Raw genomic sequence first — 27,466 nt, forward strand, 5'->3', positions numbered from 1 at the left:
AAGAAGAATATCCAGTTGGCAGCATTGCTATCTTATTAGATAAAACATTTTAGTTGTTATAACTGCAACCAGGGTAAAGATACTTTTTGTGGTTTGAACCTCTCTAAAAATTTCAGTGGTGTTATGACCAGACAGCGTTAAGCTTTGTCCTGACATCCACTCGGAATGGTTGAATGCGCAGTATGTGCCCCATTATGTGCCACACTATGATCGCCCGGTGAACTACATCCAATGTACTCACTAAGTCAAGTCATAATATGTTACCGATTTAACAGATGGAATCCAGCAGAGGAAGCGGTGTTTGAATCCCATCTGTGAAAATGATTTATTTAAATATTTTTCCGATATCATCATTATAATACAAACTGCTGCAACGTTCCAGTACAGAAGCTTCACACAGTACCAAATAAAATAAAAATGACAGGTCATAACATTTAAGGTCAACAAACAGATAAGACTGCATTGAGATGAAGCATAATAAGGAAACAATTCATCTATGTGGAGCTGAAACAATGGACATCAGCGTCATAAAAAAAACATAACTGCTGTGTTGTCGTTTCTGAAACAATATCCATGGATTTCAGTTGCTCAAATGTCATAATATAGTATCTTGTTTGATGGGGTGAGACTTCGTTGCTTGTTAGCGACCACAATTGTCAGACGTCGCAATTCCCTTATCAAACGACTGTTGTCGATCCTTTAAATGATATATCCACTTTGCTTGACCTTGTACTCTGTAGTGATTCCATTTCCTGCTGAAGTACAGTAGGCCTTGCAACAGGTACACTGCCATGGCAAGTGGTCCTCCTTAACAGACTGTCAATAAAGTTGTTTTTAAATTCCATTTCCTGTTGTTAGTGCTTCAAAACGAATATATGACAACATTGTTACAAATACAGAACATAACTTGTCTCTGCTTTTAAACATTTGGATAAAAAAAGGTTACATGCTGATTACTTTACAAGTTTTACAGATTTTTTTTTTTTTTTTTTTAATTTTATACAGGGATTTGATAGACTGAAGGCATTCTTTTACTGTGCACACAAATATGCTATCCATTTCACCTGCTTGGAGAAGTATGTGATAAACATTCTACTAGCAGATGTCAAGTTCTCAAAATCTTCTTCCTCAAAACTGAACAGTTAGGATTTGTCATAATAGTCATAAAATAACTTTTACTCAATGGACTTTAGGCTAATATTGATTTGAGGTTAAGCAGCATGACACAGCTCTGCTAGATTAACTGTTCTCATCCCGGGAACCAGCGCAGATTAAATACTGTATATAGCCCACACATTTTGTACCCTAACAAGACTTGCTGATCAGGATATGTCTCTAGCTGGATTCTTCTGTATTATTTGCTCTGTCAGCTAACTCCAACTGCTGTATCAACAGGTTAAGATCCCTCACTGAGTTCAGCAGCGCTGTGTACAGAAGACTGGAGACTGTTTACGGTGGAGACCTTAAGCAAAATCCTGCTTCTTAGTGGCCCCAGGAATTTTTATGTACTGCCAATACATATAATTATTCCATCCAAAGTGCTGTTATTTTAAATACGATTTGAAGAAATGGACAGATGGTGCTTTGTGAATCTGGGCAGATTGTCCGCCTCGTTCTGAGATTGTAAAAAGATAGGGAATAAAGGGGCACAATATGTGAGAACACTAGGCTACAGTATAAGCAATGTGCAAAGAGATCGATGTTGGTGAACGTCAATGTTGTATGGCCATAGCCACTGTCTTTGGTCGCATGATACATTTTACAATGGAGACTCTCTTCAGTCTATGGATACCCTCTTCAACTCAACTGAAAGGCAGATCTGAAGCACTGCTGCTGCACCATTACCAATACCACCTATTCATACAGTAGCTATGGTGGCATAATATGTCCAGTGGTCATTGCACTTAACAATAACGCTACATAAAATAGGTGCATCCATATAGTGAATAGAAATTATTCCAAGTGGTGAATGTCTATGGAACATTGCAGATAGACATTTAGAAAGCATCTATATATATTAACAGTTTAGTATAACAGTAGAATCCACGACTTCTGCTAACGGGTTCTGAAACAAGAGGTCAGATTGTCAAAGCGTTGTGTCGATGAACATTGAGAATGGACAAGAGCGAGAACAATTTAAAACCATTTTCTTAATCACAAGACCTTTAAACTGTTTCCTCGTCCTTATCTGTGTGTTACAGATAAGAAACGTATACTATAGATACCATTGGGGCATCATTGCACCATCAAATGGCATAAGAACTCTTCTTGGCTAATGTGAGATTCTTTACACAAAGATAATGCCCCTGAGCATTAGGCTACAGCAGTACCTAGGTTTTTCTTTTCAGTAATGGAGCATATTTGAATATTAGAGCTGTGCTCTAAGTGAAGCATTCCATTTCTTAATGGCTTTTTACAATATTAGTGCAGCCAAATTGAAATGAATGGTCTGCTGGCACAGTCACATATAAACATTGACATTACTATGCTTCATAACATGTGAAGCTGTTGCACATCAGGAAATTACAAGAGATGGAAGTATTGTTTTTATATACCAAAGGAAATACCGTACAAAAGCAAAGAATGTGAGAATGAATGAGAACAGATCCATAATAACAAAGTTCAAGAATTGTAGTTGCAGATTATACATATGCAGATTTTAAAATAATACAATGTCGAGTTGCCCTAATTTAGCAATCCAACTAGGCCTATACATCATTTTGTTGTATTTTAGTAGTTATTTTGTTTTGGGTGGGGCATGAATACCCTTGTACAATGTAGTTACATGATCAACATAGTGAATGTAAGCTATAAACAGTTCAAGGAGTTTGAAATAAAACAATTATATACTCATATATTAGACAAATATAGATCCTTTTTTTCTACTTTGACACAATAAATGTATTGCAGGAAACCAAAAAAAAAAGTATTTGTGAAAGATATTCCAAGTAGACACTGTCGGTTTCCATTTTGTTTCAATTGTTGGGAGTGCTGAAGAAACATTGGCACAACAGGTAATCCCGCCGCTGGTCTTTGAGAAGGTGCCTCTTGTGTACAATGGGTCATAAGAATTCATTGGGTGCAGAGTAGTGGTGGGAAAAAAAGGGGCCAACTGTGCTGTCTGCTTGGTGGTAATAACAGGCCATACATAGTGATGCTGGGAGGAAAAGTCAGTTCTTGAAACTATAGCAAGGTATCCCTCATAAAGCCACAGCCAAGAATCAGGATGGCAAGTCCGTAGCTTGTAGCTATCCTAGTACCTGTGAACGAAGGCATACGGTCAGGACATATACAGTGCTTATCTTCACACAAAAATATGTTGCACAGTTCTTATCTTTAACACGAACTGCTGCGGAGAAATATATGCGAAAGCTATCATGGCACTAGTCTGAAACATTTTATACATTGTGCACATATGGAATTATCTTATTCTTAAATGAAATATGCATATGGAATACAAAAAAAAGCATTGTATATGTTTGAGCATCACCATCTGACAACTGTATGATACTGAAAAGCCTGGCAGTCTTATGCACATCTGGTTCATTTGCTTCTCAGGGACATTGTCCTTGAATTGATAAGATCAAGACCACAGGAAAAAAGGCATTGATGCATTTCTGTCCAAAGGATTATGATACAGAACGTATAGTACAGTAGGGAGAGATAGGGAGATATTCTGAATGGCAATGCTCTACTGTATATTGACGCAAGATTTTCTTCTGTTTAATCTCCCTGTAACACACAAGATCAAATATAATTCAATGTCCAAAAGAATCAGAAGAAACCTTATTCCCTAATGAACTTTTTCTGGTACCTGCCGGGACTGAAAAAGAGGCACAAAAAAAAAGTAATCCTACGAAACAAAGGCAGCATTAAGGAAATGTAAAATGAAATATTCCCTAAATCATGGTGACATTTACTGGATTTTTCCATCAGACTAAGCACAGCAATGTTCTAAGAGGAGAATTGTCTGGGGACACTATGGTTCGGCCAAGCTCAATATCGGGAGGAGGAAAAAGACGGAGGCCTGTAACCCGCTGTTCCTCCCTGCCAGATTTCATTTGGCCCGGGGTGATCAAGTGAACAGTATTGCCACAGAGGAGCAGCAATCACGCTAGGCCAAAACATCCTCTGCATGGAGAATAATGAATCAGCTCGCAGCCTGGGAGGCTGGACTAGGTTTACATGCCGATAGACACAGCTCTGATGACTTGCAGTGAATCTCTCACACCATCCATGAGAGCCCCACCTTAAAACATACTCAAACCCCTGAATATAGCTTAAATGCAATTCTTAGATAAATACTGAAAAAGTAATGTCACAGGAAAAACTTTTTAAAAAACATATAATTTGCCACAACCAAACTAAATAATTAGGTTACAATATGAGTACTACACTACTAAATACCAAACCAAGTACTGTTGCTGTACAAGTACTGATTCAAATCGCTTTACATTGCACAGAGTAAAGTCACCTGATCCACCACCAATAGTTTACAGCCTGAGTCTCCAGTTTACTCCTTATTTTGTCTAATGGAATACAGATTTGAAATATAGGGTAGAGTGACCTCCCTGCTGAGGGTGGGCGCGTCACCCAGGCATATGCCGCTGCCATAGGGAGAGAGCTGGCCTGGCGCCATCTATCTGCCTACAGGATGGAGCTAGTGGTGGGCTACTGAAAAAAAATGTGATACAGTCTGACTTGTGTAGCAAATCCCAGATGGGATTTAGTGATATCAGAATGTACAGTAGCTAGGTTCGATGTCATACACCCGTGTTTCACAAATTCTCCCTGTTCTCAGTGTCGTTCACCACTCAGCCATGTCTGATAGGACAGGGCTATTCCTTCTTCTGTGTTTGAAGTTGTATGAGCACTTTGGGAAGATGCTATGAAAGCAGTTATTTTCCAGAACTGGTTGGCGACTTGCCACACAGTTTAAACAAAGTTGAAGGCCTTTTGGTACAGTACATATCACTTCTGGGACATTTGTTGTATTTCATTTCAGTGACCCAAAGCGTTGAAAAACCAACAGTGCCAAAACCAATATATGCAGACTGTGAGGTAACTAGACCTGACACATTGGTCTTCTCTGCACAGGCACGTAATGCAGGCAAACCACCATGCACTTAATTCCTACTCGGCTAACAGTTGCCATCGTTTACAGGTAAGGCATTGTGGAAAATCGTTTTACTCTCACAGGTCTAATTTCATCCAATTGTTTGACAATTGTTGTTCATCGACCAAAAACCTGCATTTGCAGCAATGTAACTGTCCTCCAGTCATAACAGTGCTCAGTAAAGGTAAGACCGCAGGGAGAGCAATAGAGGAACATTTATCAGTGTCATACACCGCACAGAGCATTCAGCGCCACACAGTTGTCAGCATAATTTGGGGCGCCTCTGCCTCATAATCACAAACTGCAGTCTGGGGGTTTATTTCTGCTGTATTTCCACATTCAATTGTAATATTCACTCGCTACAGTGTCCTTCAGTGTCTTTTTGATTAACTACATGGGTGAATTGCTTTAAAGTGGAACAAACTGACAAGCGGACAGCAGACTGAAGGCAGACAGACAAGAAACATGCAGATGGACAAGCAGACAGACAGACTGACATACAGGCAGAATAAAAGACAGAAAAAAGATACAAATAGTTAGATGGATTGGCTGATGATTTACCCTACTGAAGGAAAAAACAATTCAATGAAAAACCAAAGCAGAATCTCTGGCGCCGTTATCTTACCTGAACTGTGTTTGACTGTCTTGGCTGATGAAGTCTGAGAGCTGGAGGTAGAGCGGACCCTCTGGTCGGCGCTCATGCCGTCTTGTGCTGCTGTGGAGCCTGTCTTGCGGGGCTTCTTATCTGCTGTCAGGTGGGACAGGGGGGACGTCTTCTTGACCGGTCTGATGCGGGGCCGGGTGCTGTTCACCTTCAGGTAGGCCTGGACCTTGTACTCCAGCAGCTCTCCATAGTTGGCGTTGGTGACTCTGCACTCATACAGGCCCTCGTCACTCTTCCCCACCCGGGAGATCTGCAGTTTGTGGGAGATGTCGTTTCCCTGTACCTTCACCGTCTGTAGGGAGATAAAGAGATGTTCAATGAATGATGCAGGAGCGACTACATCCCATCCACATAACTGGTGGTTCAGTACAAAGAACCATGTAATGACACAACAGAAACATAAAACACATTTTATTGGTCACATACACCTGTTTAGCAGATCTTAATGCGGGTGTAGCAAAATAGTTGTTGTAATGGTGATGGTTTTATGTGTCCATACTTATGGTGTCCATTTAGGAAATATGATGTTACCCTAGTATGGACACTGTAAAAGCTCTGTACATACAATAACTTACACTTATTTTAGTCCCTTCGTCGTCTGGATCAGGCTCTGGTATCATTTCCATCTAAGAAAACGGAGAAAATAAAAATACACTTAAAAAAGCTGAAGATACGTTTGAAAAGGAGACATCAATGCATTACGAGACTCTAACATGCTGACCACACTGTTCGCGTTGTGTGCGCAAGTGTTGCAAAATAAATACATACATGTTATTCAATCATTGCACCCACACTGCTTGCGAGCGCCAATGAGCGTCTGCGAAGCCAGGCGCTAAAATAGAACTTGGTTCTATTTGTGACGCTTGACGCGCTGCAAGTCCCGGAAGATATACCCACGTGCCATCTCTTCATTGGTTTTTAGGAGCATATACCCATGTGGGTGATTGAAGATGAACTGAGGTCCACACTCCAGTCGGTAGTGGTAATGCACCTTAGAGTTGGTTGCCAACCGCCATATAAAGTCCAAAGAAGATAAAGCCTGAAGGAGGAGAGATAACTAGAAACAAACTCGGTTTACCATTTTATTTGTGGATTAATTGTCGGAGTAGAGGACCTTGTGCATTTAAGGTAAAATAACAATCCAATGTTTATATCCCAGGACAATTTAGCTAGCAACAGCAAGCTAGCTAGCTAAATTGCCATAAATGTTTAATGCTTTTCGACCTGTCCCCAAATTAATATAGTTGGTTCAAAGTTTGTTTTGATATTTCAAAGTGCCTGTACTGATCGCATCTGGTGTAGGTGGACAAAATCAACATGCGCGCGATGGCAGTCTGGTCAGAATGTAAGAGTGTGGCACTCTAAAAAAATGATAGAATAGATATATTTTTATACCAGTCTAGTCTTCACAGTCACTGAAGCAAAAATAGTCAGAAAGCCTCTGGCATTCCTCAAAAGTACATTTCAGGTGTAAATGCGGCATCATTCATCGATGGCTATAAATGTTTGATAGCTACATCAATAAACAGTTTATCCCAGATGGAAGAAGCCAAAACATACCAATTGAACGAAAGATCGACTAAAATGAAAGAAAATGAAATCCCATATTCTTCCCCATTCTGTACATTTAGAATGAATGAAAAGCTTTGTGAAAAGAATCAATAAAATAAAGGGATTTTGATAGTCAGTAAAAGGAAGCAGTTCGAAAACAGAATGATTATACTCTTTGACAAATTGACAATTGACAAATGTTTCCTCATAAATGACACTGAACAAGCAATAATTCAAAATCATTATCATCTTAAAAAATGTTCTCTCTATAGGCTTCTGAAACATAATTAACTGTCTGGAGGCTTTACCCAAAACAAATCTTCAAATAAGAGACTCTCAAAGAAGTTAAAACACAAAGCCATCAAAAAGTGACCCAGCTTTAGGTTGAGCAGCAGGTAGTCTAGAGGTTAAGAGTGCTGGGCCAGTAACCGACAGGATGCTGGTTTGAATCCCCAAGCTGACTAGATTAAAAATCTGTTGGTGTTCCCTTGAGCAAGGCAATTGATCCCAATTGCTCTGGATAAGAGTGTCTGCTAAAAATGTAAAACATGTTCTTGCTCTGGTGGCAGTACTCTGGCACTATAGCAAACACAGCCCAAAGCCTATATCATGGAATGGGCATTGAATTTCAAATGGACTTATTCCTGGGAAAGTCTGGTACAGCAGAGCCTCTTTTAAACCAGTCCATGAAAGAAACAGCTACAGAGGGGATAAAAGTTGTATGCTCCACAGGAGACTTAAAATAAGGCTGGAAAAGTACAGGAGCTACTTAAGAGAACCGGAACGAGAGTGTTTTGTGTCAAGTATATAATTACTTCAGAGAAGCCGATACTTACAATATAACACATTTTTCCAATTCTGATCAATACTAATAACAGACAGATTGACTGTTTGTTCTTTTTCTGTCGTCATCAATGTTTACAGATGTCAGACAAAAAAGGCACAAAAGTTAACAGTTTACCCTCACCATCTCAGACAGACCATTCTCTTTTGAATTGCCAAGACAAAGTTGATGGTGATGCAGTGGTCATTTTGACACTCTTTTTAGATGTAATTCTAATCAGTCATTTTGACTAAAATATCATTAAGTCACATTTTTGTCATTTGAATAATGATTTAGTCTAGTTATTGTCAAAATGATGAAAACAGTGGGCCATTTTAGTCAACTAAATGCTCTTTCACATTTATTCACGTCACATTTGTATTGCCTCATTAACCTACTAGTAAACATAAATCACTGACTTCCATGTGCACAAACATACATAGCCTTGTCCTACCAACATATTTTTCTGCATAACATCCTATTCTCTTCCCAACAGTAAAAGTATGACAAACCTATATAAGAATATATAACAATTATCTGGCCATGTAAATTCTGAATTCAGCCTACATAGATACTGCATATTACATATAAAACAAACAGACTCACACAAGTGCAGAGAGAGAGAGAGAGAGAAAGAGAGAGAGAGAGAGAGAGAGAGAAGCACAATCACCAGATGGTGCCGCAAATTAGTATGGGTTGCACCTCCATCACTCGGTCCCGTCATTGCCATTGTTATCACCATTCCACAGACACCCCAGCCACATTTATGTCCAAAAGTAGAACGGGGGCTGATGACTGTTTTGCCCAGTGATGTAGTCGAGTCACTAAACCTTGAGTCCAAATCGAGTCCCATGTCCCACATGCTTCAATCCGAGTCCAAGTCCGAGTTACCAATGGTTGAGTCACGAGACGAGTCACGAGTCCTTATGGTTGAAGTCCGAGTCCCCGTGCTCAAGTCCTGGTCCAAGTGCTCAAGTCTAAGTCACTAGGGTCCACATTAACTCAATATAAAGTTACCCAGTCAGATATAGTGTAGTGGCAAGAGGGATTTAGTCAATAAACATTTTTCTATCCATAGACTACTGGTAATGTTACCAGGGCAACGTTCAGTTGCAAAACGTTGCTGATAGAAATTCTATGAATAGAACCTACGTTATTCCTCATTCTATTTGCCAGAGAGGCATGTTTGTTCTACATCTATCTGAACGTTCCAAAATGTTGTGCCCTGCTGAACGTGCCCCAGGTTGTTAGCTATAACCAGCTAATGAGGTAACATGACTGAACAAGGTGTAGCCTAAAGACAGAGGCGTCTTGCCCATACGGGGCACAGGGGCATGTTCCCCATCAGATTTGTCCTGTTAAAAATAATAAAGTTGAAGTTGGGTTTAGCTAGTCCAGATAGGTTCCCAATTTCCCAATGTCATAACTATCTAATAAGAAGCCATTTCAGGCTATCAATCAAGTTAGAGTAGCTAGCTTGTCTAACTATCTTAGCTGGCATGCCTGCTGGCAAGGTTGTTAGATTCAAGTTTCAAGTTTGCCTTTCTTGCAAACTAAAAACTCAACAATGCAATAATCAATAACATTGTAATACTAGAAAAAACAGAAATAAGAAGAAAAATGAAGAACACGATAAGTAAGTAAGTAAGCATACTACTGTATATACAGGGTCAGTTTCAATACCATATTTACAATGTGCAGGGATACTGGAGTGATGGAGGTAGGTACTGTGTGTATATGGGTAAGGTGACTATGCAATAGGATATAAGATAAACAGAGTAGGATAAAGACTCTAGAAAAGCAAGCAATTTAGAAAAGCAAGCAATTACTAAATGTATTGAATAAGACTCACATTCCTTTCAATAGTTTACCTAGAGTTTAGCAAAGATGCTGAGAAGCATATTTAGTTTATTTTAAAAGATAACCACCAGTCAGGAGGATACAGGTAGTTCAAGATGTATGCTTAGATATGCGGAAAAAGTAACATATTTTTTACATAGAATTAAGCATAAAGATTATATTTTTAGATTGCAGAAAAATCTGTTTCAGGTGTTTGATATGGTTAACATTCCGGTCCGCAAGTAGCATACTTTTAGAACAGCCTGCGATATGCTTAATGAATGTAAAATGCGGCCCGCCAATGCACGATAGAAAGAAAAAAAACATAGAGAAGAAAACATATATTTTGAACGGTAATGGCTAGAATCAAGCTGTTTCCTCTGAGGAAAAGAGGGAGACTTGGCTAGTACGTTCGCTACAGAACCTGGCTATGAAATTCAGTAAGGATGAGCGAGACTACAAATTACAAAACGTTTCTATACTCAAGGGAGCGAAAAACATAGCTAGATCGTTGTATTACTGTTAAACTTAATTCTGCTATTGTTTTTAATTTCTTAAAACAGCTTGTGTTTCTTAACCTCTACGGGCCACGGGGGCAGTATTGAGAATTTTGAAAAAAATATGTGCCCATTTTTAACTGCCTCCTACACCAACTCAGAAGCTAGGATATGCATATTATTACCAGATTTGGATAGAAAACACTCTGAATTTTCTAAAACAGTTTGAATGGTGTCTGTAAGTATAACAAAACTCATATTGCAGGCAAAAACCTGTGAAAAATAGATTTAAAAAAATGAGAATTTTGTGACTGTACTATTTAGTGTCATTGTTTTACAGATACCACAGTGAGAAAGGATTCAGTTCGCAACTCCTAAGGCTTCCACTAGATGTCAACGATCTTTAGAAAGTTGTTTGAAGCATCTGTGATGAATACAGACCGAATTAGAATGCTTACAAGTTGACACGTCATCACTTCATTTTTTGCGCCTGCGCATGAATCTGAGAAGAGTGTCTTTGTCATAATCGTTTATTCTAGACACTTGATAGGTTGTGTGAAAATATTACTGATGTTTACTGATGTTTCACGTTAAAAATGGACCAAAAGATTAATGCTAAACAACGTTTGACATGTTTGAAGAAACGTAAATAGATTATTTACTAGGTTTTCTTTAGCTTTTCGGCGTGACTTTACACTGCCCACCTCATTTTGTGGGAGCCTACTGAACGCTAACTATTTGGACATAAATTATAACTTTGTCAAAAGAAACCACATTTGTTCTGGACCTGGGATCTCTGGCAGCGCCTTCTGATGGAGATAATCAAAGGTAAGGGGATATTTAGAATGTTATTATCGATATTAGATGATGCTAATGCTAACGGTATAGCTTAGCTTAGCTTAGCTTACAGCTTATTGTTGTTAGCATAGTACCAAGTTTATTGCAAAATGTGATTTCCCAGTAAAGTTATTTTGAGATCTGGCCATTCGGTAGCAATTACGAGATGATAATATATTATTCTTTGAATGACAATATTATAATTTACCAATGTTTTTGAATCGTAATTCCGTGATTTGTAATGCTAGATTCACTGGGAGCATTCGAGCCGAAAAAAATTCTGAATTTCACCGCGACTGTAAATGCTGTTTTTGGATATAAATATGAACTTGATGGAACTAAAAATGCATGTATTGTATAACATAATGTCCTATGAGTGTCATCTGATGCAGATTGTCAAAGGTAAGTGCATAATTCTAGCTAGTTTTCTGTCTGTTGATGCCCTTCTTTGAATTGGCTAAACATTACACGCAGCTATTGTCAATGTACTCTCCTCACATAACCTAACTTTATGCATTCTCCGTAAAGCCTCTGAAAATCGGACAGCGTGGTTAGATTTAGGAGATATATCTTTCAAATGGAGGAAAATAGTTGATTATTTGATTATTTGAAATGATTACTCTTGCAGTTTTGAATTCCCCGCCATGGTCACATGACAATGAATCCCAATACCGGGATAAGATCCTGCCCCCTGGCCTCAACAGGTTTTAACCAGGAAAAGGGTCTCTAACTAGAAGGCTGGTGCTGACTGGTTAGCTATGGGGAAGCAAGAGAGTCCCCTGTGCAATGTGTATGATCAGAGGCGGAGCCAGAGTGGAGCTTGTCTGCACACTCATCGCTTGCTCCCCCGCAGCTCATGAGCTGATGTAGGGTAGGCTGTGTGTGCCGAGTGTGGCACATCCTTCCCACTCCTACACAGAACATCTGTGCTGCTAATATTAATTGTGCTCATCACTGAAAAGCTCTCAATCTCTCCAAAAACTATTGTCCATTCCACTTAGTAGTCTGATTTTAGTCACAGAGATAATTTCGTCTCGACTTGTTTTAGTGAACTGAAAAATTATTTTAGTTTAGTTATAGTTTTTTAGTCAGTTAAAGTCTCGTCAACTGTCACTGAAAAATAGGTGCTTGTTCAATATTTTAGCTACTATTTTTGGTGACGAAATTAACACTGTGGTTATGTGAAGGTAATTGGTGGGGCTTCTGCATGGATTTCACCAAAGTCATCTATCTCAATCTTTTTCTTTACAAACTGCCCCGTGATAAAACAATATATGTCACCTGGGGTAGATCATCATCTTAAAAGAAAGACATCCATTCACATCTGCCTACCTGGTTTCCCTCTGTATTCAGACATCATGTATTTCTTAAAGTGGACATACTCTACAATACTCTGACATTCATCTACCCTTCAATAACCAAAGAATAGGTCCAGCAGAAAGAGATTGGAGTATGCCTCGCCTGTCTCTCCAGTTCAGTTCTGGATCACAGCTTTATGGGGTGCTTTATCCCAATTGGGTCCGGTGAATTTAAATTGGCTTTGCGAACCATAAAACTGCTGGGCATTTAACTGTCGAACTCCATTAGTTATTTAGCCTTGTACAAACAAATGCAACTTACTTAATTGTGAAATAATGAATTTCAGATATTATTTCAGAATCCAGACATTTATCATGAAGTGTAATAGACCTTTATAGGCCACTTGCAGACTGTCGTGGAAATGTGCTGATTTCATAATGAGAGAAATCTATACAAATGTACACAAGCATAAGCCTATCTGTAGCTTGAGCGGAACTGAACAACTTGGTTTTTCAAATGGGAAATAGACTTGTAGTCTTAGAATGCCCATTTTCATCAATAATGATACCCCTTCGCCTGCGAATGTGTTCTGTTTAATTTACACGCATTCTTTAGATTGACTGAATGTCTTTTGAGATTGATGCAAAAGTTTAAAGTGACAATAAGAAACAAAAGAGCCATTGCTTTCTCATTTATATTTCATTTTCGACGCCTGGCTGCCTTCTGAGCTCGACACACTCTCAGCAGTTTGGAGTATCTCAATTTCAATCTCTTGTCTCTTTATTACAAAAACCCTCCACTGTGACACACTGCTATTTCTCATGCAAACTGAAATTGACTTCTTGTAAAATGAGTCCCACAATTACTGCGTAAAAAGCAAGGGGCCGCCCTGGTCCCTGCAACCAAATGGTATTATCTACGTTGAAATACAGTATAGACCTACTGCACTTCCACCCATCATTCCGATTGTCTGGCTTATTTGATTATTTCTGTCATGATCCTTATGTTATTGTCTATAGGCCTCTGTGTTACATTTAATCAGAGGCAGTCTTGATTTAAAAACAAATCAGGTCTAAGAAAAGCAGCAACAACATGTTGAAACGTGTCTCTATGGCCTTTATGCTTTTACATGTCTGATGTACAGTATGTATGTTGTCCTTTCGTATATAATGTTTTCATGTTTTTATGTTCACCTGCACGGGGACTACAGACGTAAATGAGCTGTTAGCTAACTTCTCACTTTTGATATATTTTTGTTGTACATTGTACTAATCATACAAATAAATAAACAACTAGACTCGCCCTCTCATCCTTCAAAAGCTGGCCTAAGCCCCTTGAGCTCAACAAGCTATTCCCCCCTCACTGTCGGAGGAATTGAGGAGCAATACGATACGATAGTGTTACTAGAGCCTGCCCAAGCCAACAACCAAATGAAAGACGATCAACTTGGATGTAGATTCACTTTCGGTAACACTTGAGTCTTTATTTGGTGGAATTGCCACGTCAGTTTTGGATATTACAACAACAAACTAGTTACTACAAACAACTAACACTGTTCTTTTCCCCTTGCACTCGCAATAGATTATGTCACGTCCTGACCATAGTAAGTTGTTATTTTCTATGGTAGAGTAGGTCAGGGCGTGACAGGGGGTGTTTTTCTATGTTTTGTATTTCTATGTTGGTTTTGTTTGGGATGATCTCCAATTAGAGGCAGCTGGTCCTCGTTGTCTCTAATTGGAGATCATACTTAAATAGGGTTTTTTTCCACCTGGGTTTGTGGGTAATTTATTTTTGACTAGTGTTTGTTTCTCCTCTGCGTCACGGTTGTTTTGTCGATTCAGTTTATTTATGTATTGCAAAGTTTCACAGATTAAATAAAATGTGGAACTACACACACGCTGCACCTTGGTCCTCTCCTTTTGACAGCCGTGACAGAATAGCAGAATGTGTACTGCGTTTTCTTTTACTACACTTAAGCCCTACTCACATTACATCTAAGCAGTCCGTTGCGTTACACCTGATGTCATTCATTTCAATGGGGACCGTCCACAACAGAATGGTATCGCAGCGCCCCCTTGCGGTTAAAGGCACAGTTGCGAAACAACTGAGCCAGAGTCCGTCAATAGAACAAAGTTACCAGACCACAGAGCAAGAAAATAATATGTGGTTTTCAGCAATGGCTTTATGGGACAATTACCCATTCCTATAAGTGAGTAGTACTATTATAGTAGCCTAATGTTAAATAATACACATTGGTTGTTAAGCCAATTATATTTTGACTGTTGCCTCCCGTTATATTTTATTGTGACGGTAATGACACTTGTTTTTTATGATAATTATTGGGTGGAGGTCGCTAGCTACAGTATCTTCAACCTATCCTAGATTTTAGCTATCTAGATAGCTGGTTGCTCTGTAAACTAGCTTGACTTGAGGAAAGTTGAGGAAAAAGTAACTGAACGAAACATGTTTTATTATCACCTGAAACAATGTTTCTCCTGTCTTAAATAAAGGTCATGTTTTTCAATCTTCCAAAATAAATGTGATTTCTGACAAGATACTATGCTCCTCCATTTTGTATTGTGAAACCCTATGCTCTCCGTCCAGTAGCGGGACGAGATGAAGATGCCGTACGGCGTAATGAAATACGTCACAATGTGTGCGGGGGATTACTGTGCTCCTTCCTCTCCTCCATTTCTCCTCCATTACATCAACAAATCCAAGACGATAACAAATGCGCTGGGTGAAAATGGTGCTGTTTCCGCAAATGTGGAATCAATCTTTAAAACCTTTTACCGCAGTGGGCTAAATCAGGGTCACAGAGCGTTCATTGGTAGTCTTAACAAATCTACTTTGAAACAAAAGTATACACATCACACACATGGTTATGGCCTTAAATAAAATAAGACAACTGTACAATGTTAGATATGGCGTTGAAATGTATTAAATTATTTTCCGTTTGCATCCCACTATTACACTTTATATACATCACAGAAGACTGAAATATAACAAAACAGTTTGACAAAGAAACACCAGATAAAAAAAAATAATTATGTTTATTAATTATGAAATTATGAAAATGTTCCACCCATAAAGCCACTAGAGGGTGATTTGGTCATTTGACTACAGCCAACAGGCAAAGGTTTATTAGCAGCTATTTTCAATCAGTTGAAAAATTGGCACTAAGGCATAGCATGACTGAAGTATGCTTGCAAGTAAGCATTTCACTGTTTCATGTGCATGTGACGAATAAACTTTGATTTGATTCAAAAAGTAAAAGCCCTGTGTTCAGCAATGTGTTTTCTTTAAGTTGCTGGTTAGTAACAACTTAGAGTCCAAAACGCATGTTAAAAAAAACAAAAAAACACACACACTTAGAAAGACAACGGTCAATCTTGATTCATTGTCTGAGGCTATCCTAATATGGACACTATTTTTAGTGTGCCGTTTTTAACATGTGTTTTGGGAACTACAAGTGAACTTTCTTTACAAAATCTCTGAACCTTTAAACAAGTCCTCTGTGATAACATCAAGTGCCCGATAATAACGTTAGAGTGTGTTAAGTTGGAGTACATAAAACACCATGCAGCCTTGTAAGTGCTCGCTAATTACAAACTTCACTGACTCTTGAGTAGGCGCTCAAGACGTTATGGCCCAAGATCTGTTGTTAATGTTAATTATAGTCACTGAAATCATGTTCTTGAGTTCTTCTCACATGGAAAGAGCAGCAAATGCTCCACTGCAATTGGTCAAGTGTCAGGTGCTGCAATGGCAATTACATGTAAAATAGTTACACAGCAGTATCTCCCGATATGAGAGAGTGTAGGACTCAGATTCAGTCATCTTAACAGCCTTCCAAATGTGCAAAGGTGTTAAGAATAGCAAATATTTTAAATAGACGGGACAAAACAAGTTTGGAATACTCAGTGGTGTAAAGTACTTAAGTAAAAATACTTTAAAGTACTACTTAAGTATTTTTGGTGGGTATCTGTACTTTACTCTCCTATTTATATTTTTGACAACTTTTACTTTTACTCCACTCTTACTCGTTACATTTTTTAATGCTTAGCAAGACTGGAAAATTGTCTAATTCACACACCTATCAAGAGAACATCCCTGGTCATCCCTACTGCCTCTGATCTGGCAGACTCACTAAACACAATTGCTTCGTTTGTAAATTATGTTCGTAAATTAACAAAAACACGGAAATCGTGCTGTCTGGTTTGCTTCATATAAGGAATTTGAAATGATTTATACTTTTAATTTTGATACTTTAGTATATTTTAGTGATTACATTTAATTTAGATACTTAAGTATATTTAAAACCAAATACTTTTAGACTTTTACTCAAGTAGTATTTTACTGGGTGACTTTCATTTTTACTTAAGTCATTTTCTTTTAAGGTATCTTTACTTTTACTCAAGTATGTCATTTGGGTACTTTTTCCCACCACTGGGAATACTGTACATGTAGCTCATGATTGCATTGCATATATTGTAGTGCTGTTTGCATTAAATCTGCATAATTTATCATCACCTTCTCAGAGGAATTGTGAAAAGAGTTTGAGATAAATCACTCTGCAAATAGTGTAAAGTAATAATGTCTGCATTTCAATGCTGTTTAGAAGGCATTCCATTAAATGAACATTAAAAAAGGAAAAAGCTGAGTCTTGTGGATGAAACAACACTCCTACTCAGCCCTTGAGATGCTCCCAGTGTAGAAACAGGACCCAAGATTAAGTTTCAAGAAATATGTTAAAGTAAAGCATTGGCTTTTCAGAATTGGCAGAGGTTGTGTGTTATGACTCACAGTGGAGAAAAAGACAGGCGATGAAACTGAGCCTTTGGGACCTCAAACATACATAGTTCAAGGAAGAACAACATCTTACAAAATAACTTATAGACTACCTCCGGATTTCTATGGATAGATGTTGAAGGAAGACTGCTGCTACACTTTCTATATATATATCTTCACTGGCATTGATGTTGTTAATAAGTCTGGGCAAGAAGTCGCTACGTATGGTAAGACCCTTAGTATTTTTTATAACAAAAAAAGTTTTATAATACATTATTCACGTTCATGTTGAATAATCACTGTAATTATGAAGCTAACTTTAATATGCACAGTCTAATAACACTATAAGCTATTATCCAATTTGATGGAAGTTAATTGGCACATCAATCAACCATTAAAAACATCTTGAGGTATTTAAGTCAAAATCACTGACGGATTACAGATCTTGAGATAGCATAATATCCACAGCTTTTTGTTTTTATAATTACCGGTCTATTCTTAACTTGTACAGTTGTGTACATCATACACTGTGATGGGTAGTACAGTAGCATAACAATCCAAGTAATGTACACATGGCCTGTTCATTGACCAGTCAAAGTATTTAGCAAAGTATTGACCCATGACCTTCAGAAATGACTTAATCAGTAGAAACTGAGCAAAAGTCGTATTTATGTGGCATTGGCACATATGAAATTCCTCAAACGCAATAATACCTGAATACCTCAAATCAATATTATTTTACACTTGCTTAAGGGTTTAAAAGTAAAGCCATGTTTTCCTTACAACTGGCATACCAAGGGAAGGTACTGTATGTAATGCATTATTGAAAAGCTGTGCTTCAATGGATGCTTTGATTCTAAATGCAAAAGAACCCTTTTAGGCAACAGAAAGTTGAGAGAGAGAGAGAGAGAGAGAGAGAGAGAGAGAGAGAGAGAATATGAGTGCCCGTCTAGAATTTCTTGGGGAATCCATACATGCTTTGAAGTTGATACAGTAGGCCTCATATGATGCAACATATAAATGGGCATCACATACCACTAAAAACAAAACAAAAAAATACAATAACAGTGAGACTACAATGCAGGCTTAGGTTAAATGTTGCCTCAAAAATCCCAAAATATCAGAGCCTTAATAACGATGACAAACAAGCAATCCAATATAATAAAAGTGCACTAATTACTAAAGTGTAGTACCTGGACTGATATCAGTCATTTTGATGAATCATTATCAAACTCCCTTTGAGGGGATTGATACAATCATACTGAATAGAATCAAATTAAAGAGATTCCAGCTGGAAACAAATACACACGTTTCTCTCAACGATGCCAATAGCACATATTGTATCAGACCACTTCCACTGCTTTGTTTTATGTAAAGCCAACCTAACAGTGGGGTATATCCACGTATAGAATGTGTTAACATGCGTTTCACAACCACATGATATAACCTGTCACCGTAGGTCAACATGAGGGTGTTGAGGCACCACAGAGCAGTAACGCTTAACACTCCTGGAAGCTGGCACGCATGGGTGATTGATACCTCTCCCCCTCAAATAGATATCTGGTCTGCTCCATGATTGACACATTGATTGAAATGACTTATTTCACTCACTGAAAATGGCTTCTCTCTTCTCCCACCTGAGAGCAAGGAATCCCAAGATTATTTATCCAAAGTAGACATTGACCTTGAATTTCAAACAGCTAAGAAAACCCAAACTGTGTACCGATACAGTATTGGTTTCTGTGTACACTGTAAAAATAAATGTTGGTTCAACGTACAATTTAAAGGCAATCAGGTACAATATGTTTGTGAGATTGCAAAGAAAAAAAGTTGTTGGGCACACACAATCAAAAGTTTGTGTGTGGAACATTTAGTTGAGCAAACTCACAATCCTATCACAGCTGCATGCTTTACAATTGTACAGTATGTCATACAGTACCAGTCAAATGTTTGGACACACCTACTCATTCAAGAGTTTTTTTTATTTTTACAATTTTCTACATTGTAGATTAATAGTGAAGACATCAACAGTATGAAATAACACATATGGAATCACGTAGTAACCAAACAAGTGTTAAACAAATCAAAATATATTTGACAGCTTTGCACACTCTTGGCATTCTCTCAACCAGCTTCACCTGGAATGCTTTTCCAACAGTCTTGAAGGAGTTCCCACATATGTTAAGCACTTGTTAGCTGCTTATCCTTCACTCTATGGTCCAACTCAACCCAAACCATCTGACGTAGCACTCCATCACTCTCCTTCTTGGTCAATTAGCCCTCGAACCAGATGGGATGGGGTATTGCTGAAGAATGCTGTGGTAGCAATGCTGTTTAAGTGTGCCTTGAATTCTAAATAAATCACTGACAGTCCCACCAGCAAAGCCCCCCCACACCATCACACCTCCTCCTCCATGCTTCACAGTGGAAACCACACTTGCGGAGAACTTTCGTTCACCTACTCTGCGTCTCACAAATACACGGCGGTTGGAACCAAAAATCTCAAATTTGGACTCATCAGACCAAGGGACAGATTACACCGGTCTAATGTCCATTGCTCGTGTTTCTTGGCCCAAGCAAGTCTTTTATTCTTATTGGTGTCCTTTAGTAGTTGTTTCTTTGCGGCAATTCGTCCACGAAGGCCTGATTCATGCAGTCTCCTCTGAATAGTTGATGTTGAGATGATTCTTTTAACTTGAAATCTGTGAAGCATTTTTTTGGGCTGCAATTTCTGAGGTTGGTAACTCTAATGAACTTATCCTCTGCAGCAGAGGCAACTCTGGGTCTTCCTTTCCTGTGGCGGTCCTCATGAGAGACAGTTTTATCATAGCACTTATCATAATTATCATAGTTATTTGCGACTACACTTGAAGAAACTTTCAAAGTTCTTGAAATGTTCCGTATTGACTGACCTTCATGTCTTAAAGTAATGATGGACTGCCGGTTCTCTTTGCTTATTTGAGCTGTTCTTGCCATAATATTGACTTGGTCTTTTACCAAATAGGGCTATCTTCTGTATACCACCCCTACCTTGTCACAACACAACTGACACGTTAAGATGGAAAGAAATTCCACAATTTCCGAGGAGGCCGAGGCGGCGTACCCTTGAAATTAGTGATGCACCAATATGACATTTTTGGCCAATACCGAAAACCAATATTTTTCTTGCCAAAAAACCCCCGATACCGATAACCGATACTTAAAATTTAAGCGGCCTTTTAACCATTCTAGTACAGTTAAATAGTTAGCACACACACATGGATGCAGCGGTCTAAGGCACTGCATCTCAGTGCAAGAGGCATCAGTACAGTCCCTGATTCGAATCCAGCCTGCATCCCATCCGGCCGTGATTGGGAGTCCCATAGGGCGGCCCACAATTGGCCCAGCGTCGTCCAGTTTTCGCTGGGGTAGGCCGTCATTGTAAATAAGAATTTGTTCTTAACTGACTTGCCTAGTTAAATAAAGGTTACACACACACACACACACCAAACTGACAAAAAAGTTATTTTGTTGGCATTTATGCATTCCCCATTACCAGTAAAACATAAATCAAAACCTATTTCTTTCACTTACTTGCTGTTTCGTTGTCCGTTTGTTCAGTCGTTTCATTCTCAACCAGGATTTATATGGAACACCGTTTGGGTCTTTGTGTGTCAAAAAATATACTATTTAACACTATTTGATGTGTCAAATAACACTATTTGACATGTCAATTAAGCTTGTTGACCAATCAGGACCTGAATGTGACTGCACATCACATAATAATTTAACGCATTCATACATTTTTTATGTAGTTGTTACACATTGATTACACTATCACTCGTATTTCATGTCACAACGATTTATCGATATGTATGCTATGATGCTGGTAAAGTTGTCTCGCGCACCTACAGTGCTGGTCACTAAAAAAAGCTAGCTAGCTCATGGATGCAATCAATGTTCTTCCCCAAAAACATACGAAAACGACATCTGTTTCAGTAGCTATAGTTAGCTAGCTATCATCATCTAAAAGAACCCTAATTTATAAGACAGTTCTTATTTGATTAATGGTGGTTGGACCCATCTATGTGAAGCTAGCCACAATAAGAATTAGCCACAACAGTGGACTTTGCGGTTAGCCTTGAAAATAAAAGAATGGCATAATTCTACTATTTGTATTCATTTGCATCACTGTCAATTGCATACTTACATTTTTAAGGCAAACCGCAAATTCCACTATTGTCCCTAAGCCTTATTGTGGCTAGTATTCACAGCACATAACCCAGTCCGGTCGAGCTTCACTAGCCAGATAAAGCTAGCTGGCTGCTTATAACTTTAGCTTTGGGCAAAAGTAGCTGGCCAGCTATTTATTTTCATGAACTGAGTTCAATTTCAATAGGTGAACAACAAGTGGCAACCTATGATTCCTAAATCATTGCTAAGAATAATGAAAATGACTGCAGTTTCTACTGGTCATTGTTTTCATGCTGGTTGTATTGGCGCTAGCTAGGTACTAAGCTAAAGCTAGCTACCCCAGAAGTTGCGGTCGAACAAATGATGCCAACGCGGTATTGAAAATACATTGTTCATGGCTGATGTTTGCTTGCTTGCAGACTTTTTTTGACAGCTTTGACAGTGCACTGTATCTTTTTTGACACGCAAAGACCCAAACGGCGTTCCGTAATATGTATGTCATGAAGTTAATAGCAGTTACGCTATTACTGTGTAACTCCGGCCGGGTAACATCTGAAAAGTAGTGCACTTGGTAGTGTGTATCAGTGCTCGACCAGTTGGCGAAAGCCAACATCACCCATGACAGAGAATGGTTGATTGTCAAAGGCAATGAATTCCAGTATCTTGGCTTTAATGGATTGTGCCTTCGAATCGTCTCGCTGACATTTCGTACTCTTTCAAATGACTGCTTGACTTGTTGACTGCTTGATCCACATAGCAGACATTGTGGGCTAAGTTAGGAATTCTGTGTTGCACGTGTAGTGCAAAATTTTACGTGGAGTCATTACGTCATGTACCTACGTTATATAGGTATGCACGTCAGCTTTGACATCGGTTTTGCACATCGGCGTTAAACTAGACATCCAATATGTTCACTGATATATCGTGCATCCCAACTTGAAATGCTTAATATCAAAAGTGGCGGGGTGTCTTCTTGGTCGTAGAACTGGACATTTTTATAATCTGTCCGTAAATAAACCTTCGCTGGGAGTCCTAATTAGGGGCTTAATTCGAAACTCTTGTTGCTCACGCATCTCCAAATGCATCATGGGAAATTGTTAAGCAAGAAGCTCATAACGGCTAACTGCTGTTTCGTCCAGGTGGTTTCTGACTCCATTTACCATCGTAGACTGGTTGGCAGCATGGTTACAGGTGCGTAGCAGCACAGTACAGTCTGGTGTGAGTCTGTCAAAGTTCAGGGACTTTGGCGTGTTAGAGGGGATGTGGGTTGAGCTGTGACCTGTGTAACCTTCCAGTCCAAGCCCAGCTAAGTGTCTATACTCTTGGACGTTTCCCATTCATCACAAAGGACACAATGATCCAGTCGATAATGGCTGTTATTTTCAGCTTTTGCCTTGTGCCCTGTCCATTTAGAGTTATGGCTGTACAGGTGTGACTCATAAACAATAACAAGGCACAGATAATTCCCTTTTTCATTCAACAAAGTATATCATGTCAGGAAATGGGCATTTGCTCAGACAATCGAGGGCACAACTGATACGAGGATTATTGGCACATGAGTACATATCCCGGTGTGATCAGTGCCATAACTGTTCTGCTCGACCATACATTACTGTGATATCCCCAAAACCACTATCCAGTGGAAGCCATAAGCAATTAAAGACAGAATCAATGCCCTGAATCAAAACAGTGTGACAGCTCCATTATCCCAGAATATAGGAGCCTCTCTCTCTCTCTCTCCCTTGCTCCCCTGTCTTCCTCTCTCTCTCTCCCTCCCTCCCCACCTCCCTCCCTCCCTCTTGGTTCATTTGAAGCTGATAGGGTGGTGAGACTGAGAGAGAGTAGCGAGAGAGAGAGTAGAGAGAGAGAGTAGAGAGATCTGGGAGTGTTGCAGAGGGAGGCTAGCACAGTGCCATGGTCAATGTCATCCTACACATCAAGGGGATTGGCCACGTTTAATCTAATCAGACACTTTTATGTGGGGACACTCATCTATTTGATACTCGCACCAGACGTCCATGAGATTCATCCGCGAAAGCTCCACAATGGGCTCTTAATATATCCTATTACAGTAGGGGAGCAGTCAGGTTGATAACACCAGACCACAGTGGGTCACACCTTGAAGTGGAGATGCCACTACACTACAGTCTCTTTATAGGGAGACATGCTGGGCCCATATTCATGAAGCATCTCAAAGTAGAAGTGCTGATCTAGAATCAGGTCCCCCCTGTCCATGTAATCACTCATTGTGATCTAAAAGGCCAAACTGATCCTAGATCAGCACTCTGAGGGGCCCTTACCCCTACTTAACTCTTCACTCCAGCCTCAGACCAAACCTTATTAACGTTATTTTAGATCTCCTAGACAGGCTCGTGATGAATACCTTCCCCAATAATGTAATTAGAATAATGGGCTAATCCATTATGATTTTCCACTCGGCATGAAGTAACAAATACATTTAGGTAATGTGCCAACAACACTTTCCTGAAGTGGATATGAGGAAACAGTTGTAATATAGTGCACAGTGTGTAATCTACATAATTCAATTCAATATCATTCTTAGAAGTGCTCCAAAAGACTTTAAATATATTACACCAGAAATATTTGTATGTCCTAACTTAGTTTGTTATGTGTTTAATGCATTAGTTATTAGGTATAATGTATGGTTAACAATGTTAAGGTCTATGCACACATATCATGCCATCAGAACAATAATAAGAAAAAGTTTCATAGACCAGCAGTTGAAAATGTGACAAAACATATCCAAATGTATTTGTCCTATTGAAGGAGACTTCTGATTGACATCTCAAATCCATATGAAAGTATTAAATAACATACAGTACATAATATCAGAAGAATCTTCAAGTATGATACCTGCTTGAATATTGATCTATGCAGTGGACAAAAACACATCTCCTCACTTCTCAACAATCAACAGCACCTTAGAAAATATATGAGCTGATTCTCATTGTGATGCTGTCGCACTGCAGTTCTGGATACTATATAACATTCACACCTCCATCTCTGCCTTCTCCCTGTAATCCTTCCCTGGAACCGAGCATCCTGGGCCTCCAATCATCCAAGACCATGTTTAATTTCCTGTCCCTCCGCGATACATATAAGCCCTTTCCTCCCTGTGCTTTCTATCACTGCAGACAATCTGGATCTGGGTAGAAATATCGCTTGAGTGTCGCTGCTGTTTCTAACAGTCATAGGGGTCACAAGCAGAATGCCACATACTGCAAGGTTTCTGTCTTAGTCAGAGAAAACATATCTGGAACTCTAAAGAAAGAGGTTTTTGTGTTCTCCTTGAACTATGTTTGTTCTAGTGATGTTTGCCATGTTGTGACACTTGTCATGTCAGCTCCAACTATTCATACCTTGACTCAACCACATCAGTCGGTCACCTATGTGTGCACACACACAAACACACACGCAAACACAGCATGCACACACATGAATACATCTTCAGCCGATCTTTCACCTTTCTTTCGTCTCCCGTTGACTTGGTGGACGAGATCAAATGCTAGTCATTCTCTAATTGTGAGTCCAGCCACTATGCCCGATGTCTTCAAAGAAGACTGGTTCTGTTCTGATCCAGTAAATTGAATTGGAGGAAGCTGCTGGCAGTGCATGCCAGACAAAGCCTCTTCTCAAGCTTATGTTTAGTCAGATGTACCTCATGCATATGGTCATAAAGCCAGGAGACATCCCACTCTGTGCTCCTCTGCAAGCCTGTTAGTCATATTCCTTCCTACAATTCACTTCTGTTTGATGTCTTTTGACAAAAAAAAAATGTTTTTTTTTTAAATTGGACACTGGTCAGGGTCATGCAACCGTTGGATATTGCACTCAATAACCCTATCCACTGATATCCCCACTGAGTTCCTGCAGGGACTTCTCTGAAGGAGTTGAAGACAAGATTGCTGTTACATCCTCTAACTTGCCCAGTGGCTCCGATCCATCTCCTGCGTGAATTTCCCCTCCAGGTGGTCTAACTAATCTGGCCTAACACATGGCAGTTTTACACCGGAGACATCCTCACACTCGTTGACTGTCTGTCACACTAGTTAGTTACTGTGGCCACCTCAGTGGCCCCCAAGGCCCTCCCGAGGGGCCCCTAGTGAAAGCTGAAAATGTGTGATGTTGACAAAAATCACTGAGAGACAATTATTATAGTACAACATTTGCAGCAAAGTATTTGAAAGGGATGTCCCTTCGTTAGTGCTGGTCCTTGTCACAATGATTTATAACAAGTTTTTGTTCTTAAAGCTTGCAGAGAAAGGAGATTACTCCGGAGATTCTCCATGCCGTATTTGTGTATCAGGTAGCTAGTATCATCAAAGGATTGAAGTGAAGAATTACATACACACAACAAAAATTTGAAAACTTGTAAAGTATGTATGCCTCTGTTTTTATTCATCTTCTAGAAGCCATTTTGCTATGATGACCTGCAATGGCCTCCCATCATTGTCTGATTGGTCCAATAATTATAATACTCAGCCAGACCCTTCAAATTGCATGCGGTGTTTGTTATTTCCCAGGAGCCTTTGCATCCTTATTGTCTCACGTGTTCTGTATGGTTTTTCTCACCCATCTCTTCATCACCATTCTCTTCAAATTAATTGACTCCAACTAAAGTCACTCATGGTCCAATAATTGAGTCATTCCAAATGAGAAATCAGTAATGTTATTGACACACTGTAATAAGGGTGAAGTAGCAGGGAAAAAGACAAATAGATGGTAAACAGGACCTAATCTACTGTACTACCTGTTCCCCGCCACCCACATCTTGATCATGTGATCCCGAAAACCTTCCATCCATTAAAGTGGTGTGTCTGTCTCTTAATGAGACCAGCGTCGATGGGAGCCTGCATTGTATTGACTCTGAATGTTATTATCTTGGCCAGACAGGGTACAAGGCTCTCGGGGCAGTAGTAGCGAGGGCCGGTGAAGGAGATAGTAGCCTAAGGTCCAGAGGCTTGAGTACAGCTATGGATTTTATGCTTCCTTCAGAAACAGGAAATATGTGCTCTCATTAAACATTGCAATGGTCAAAACTCATTCTCTCAGTATCATGCCATTCCAAAATTATTCATGTTACAATTCTTGGAATACAAAGACCTGCTATACCTTGATCCTAGCCTGACGTTCTGTACATCTGTGACTTTCACACTTCAACTTTCAGACTCATATTTTATTGAGACAGGTTAGAAGTAGAGACACAGGGATTAAACCCTGGTCTCCTGTAGGGAGGCATATGTGGTTGCAGCGGGTGTGTTACCACAAGACCACAGGCTTTGGACCACACTTTCTCTTTAACAGAGAAGAAAAGAGAGACTCATCTTATCTCGTTGACGTACATGTGGCACACAATGTCAATCAATGGTTTTAGGCTTTTCAACAACCTAGGAAGACAAAACTGTTACCTTGAAGGGAAATCCCATTTTCGTTTGCTTATAGCTACCCTTAATCCCACACCAAATAGAATTACCGGCGAACAGGATTGTAAAGATTTACTCCATAAATTGATTTGATAGCAAACAGTGGACCCGTGGATTAACCGGATAGCGATAGATCCAGACTTGAGGAGATGAATCCCCTCTTCAACATCAGAGTAGCGGGATAGACCACCATTTTAGCCCAGTCAAACAAAGCAAAGCAGAGAGCTCAGAGCACCATCAACCACTGCACATGATAGTGTCATTGGGATATAGCTCACAGAGCTCAACAGACATTGTGATGCCACTTTGATATACTCAGTGTGCCCACCCATGAAGTGTGTTTCAATTGTTATGTTTTTGTCCTAAACTGGATGCTGTAGTCTATATGTGCGTGTCTGTTTGACTTCAAATCATATTACACACTCATTCATT

At 39.3% G+C, this 27,466-nt stretch overlaps 1 protein-coding gene across 1 annotated transcript in view; it reads right to left on the reverse strand.

The window, feature by feature from the left end:
* Positions 1 to 296: 296 nt before the first annotated feature.
* The window catches only part of LOC115195646 (V-set and transmembrane domain-containing protein 2A), a 30,256-nt gene continuing 3,086 nt past the window's right edge, over positions 297 to 27,466 (reverse strand). The window contains exons 3-5 of the mRNA XM_029755723.1: positions 6,356 to 6,406; positions 5,742 to 6,072; positions 297 to 3,260 (exon numbers count right to left, since the gene is read on the reverse strand). Of these exons, the coding sequence (XP_029611583.1) occupies positions 3,184 to 3,260; positions 5,742 to 6,072; positions 6,356 to 6,406 (459 nt within the window). The 3' untranslated portion in view covers positions 297 to 3,183. The remainder of the gene's footprint in view (positions 3,261 to 5,741; positions 6,073 to 6,355; positions 6,407 to 27,466) is intronic.

Source organism: Salmo trutta, chromosome 6, assembly GCF_901001165.1.
Source record: "Salmo trutta chromosome 6, fSalTru1.1, whole genome shotgun sequence".
NCBI classification, from domain to species: domain Eukaryota; kingdom Metazoa; phylum Chordata; class Actinopteri; order Salmoniformes; family Salmonidae; genus Salmo; species Salmo trutta.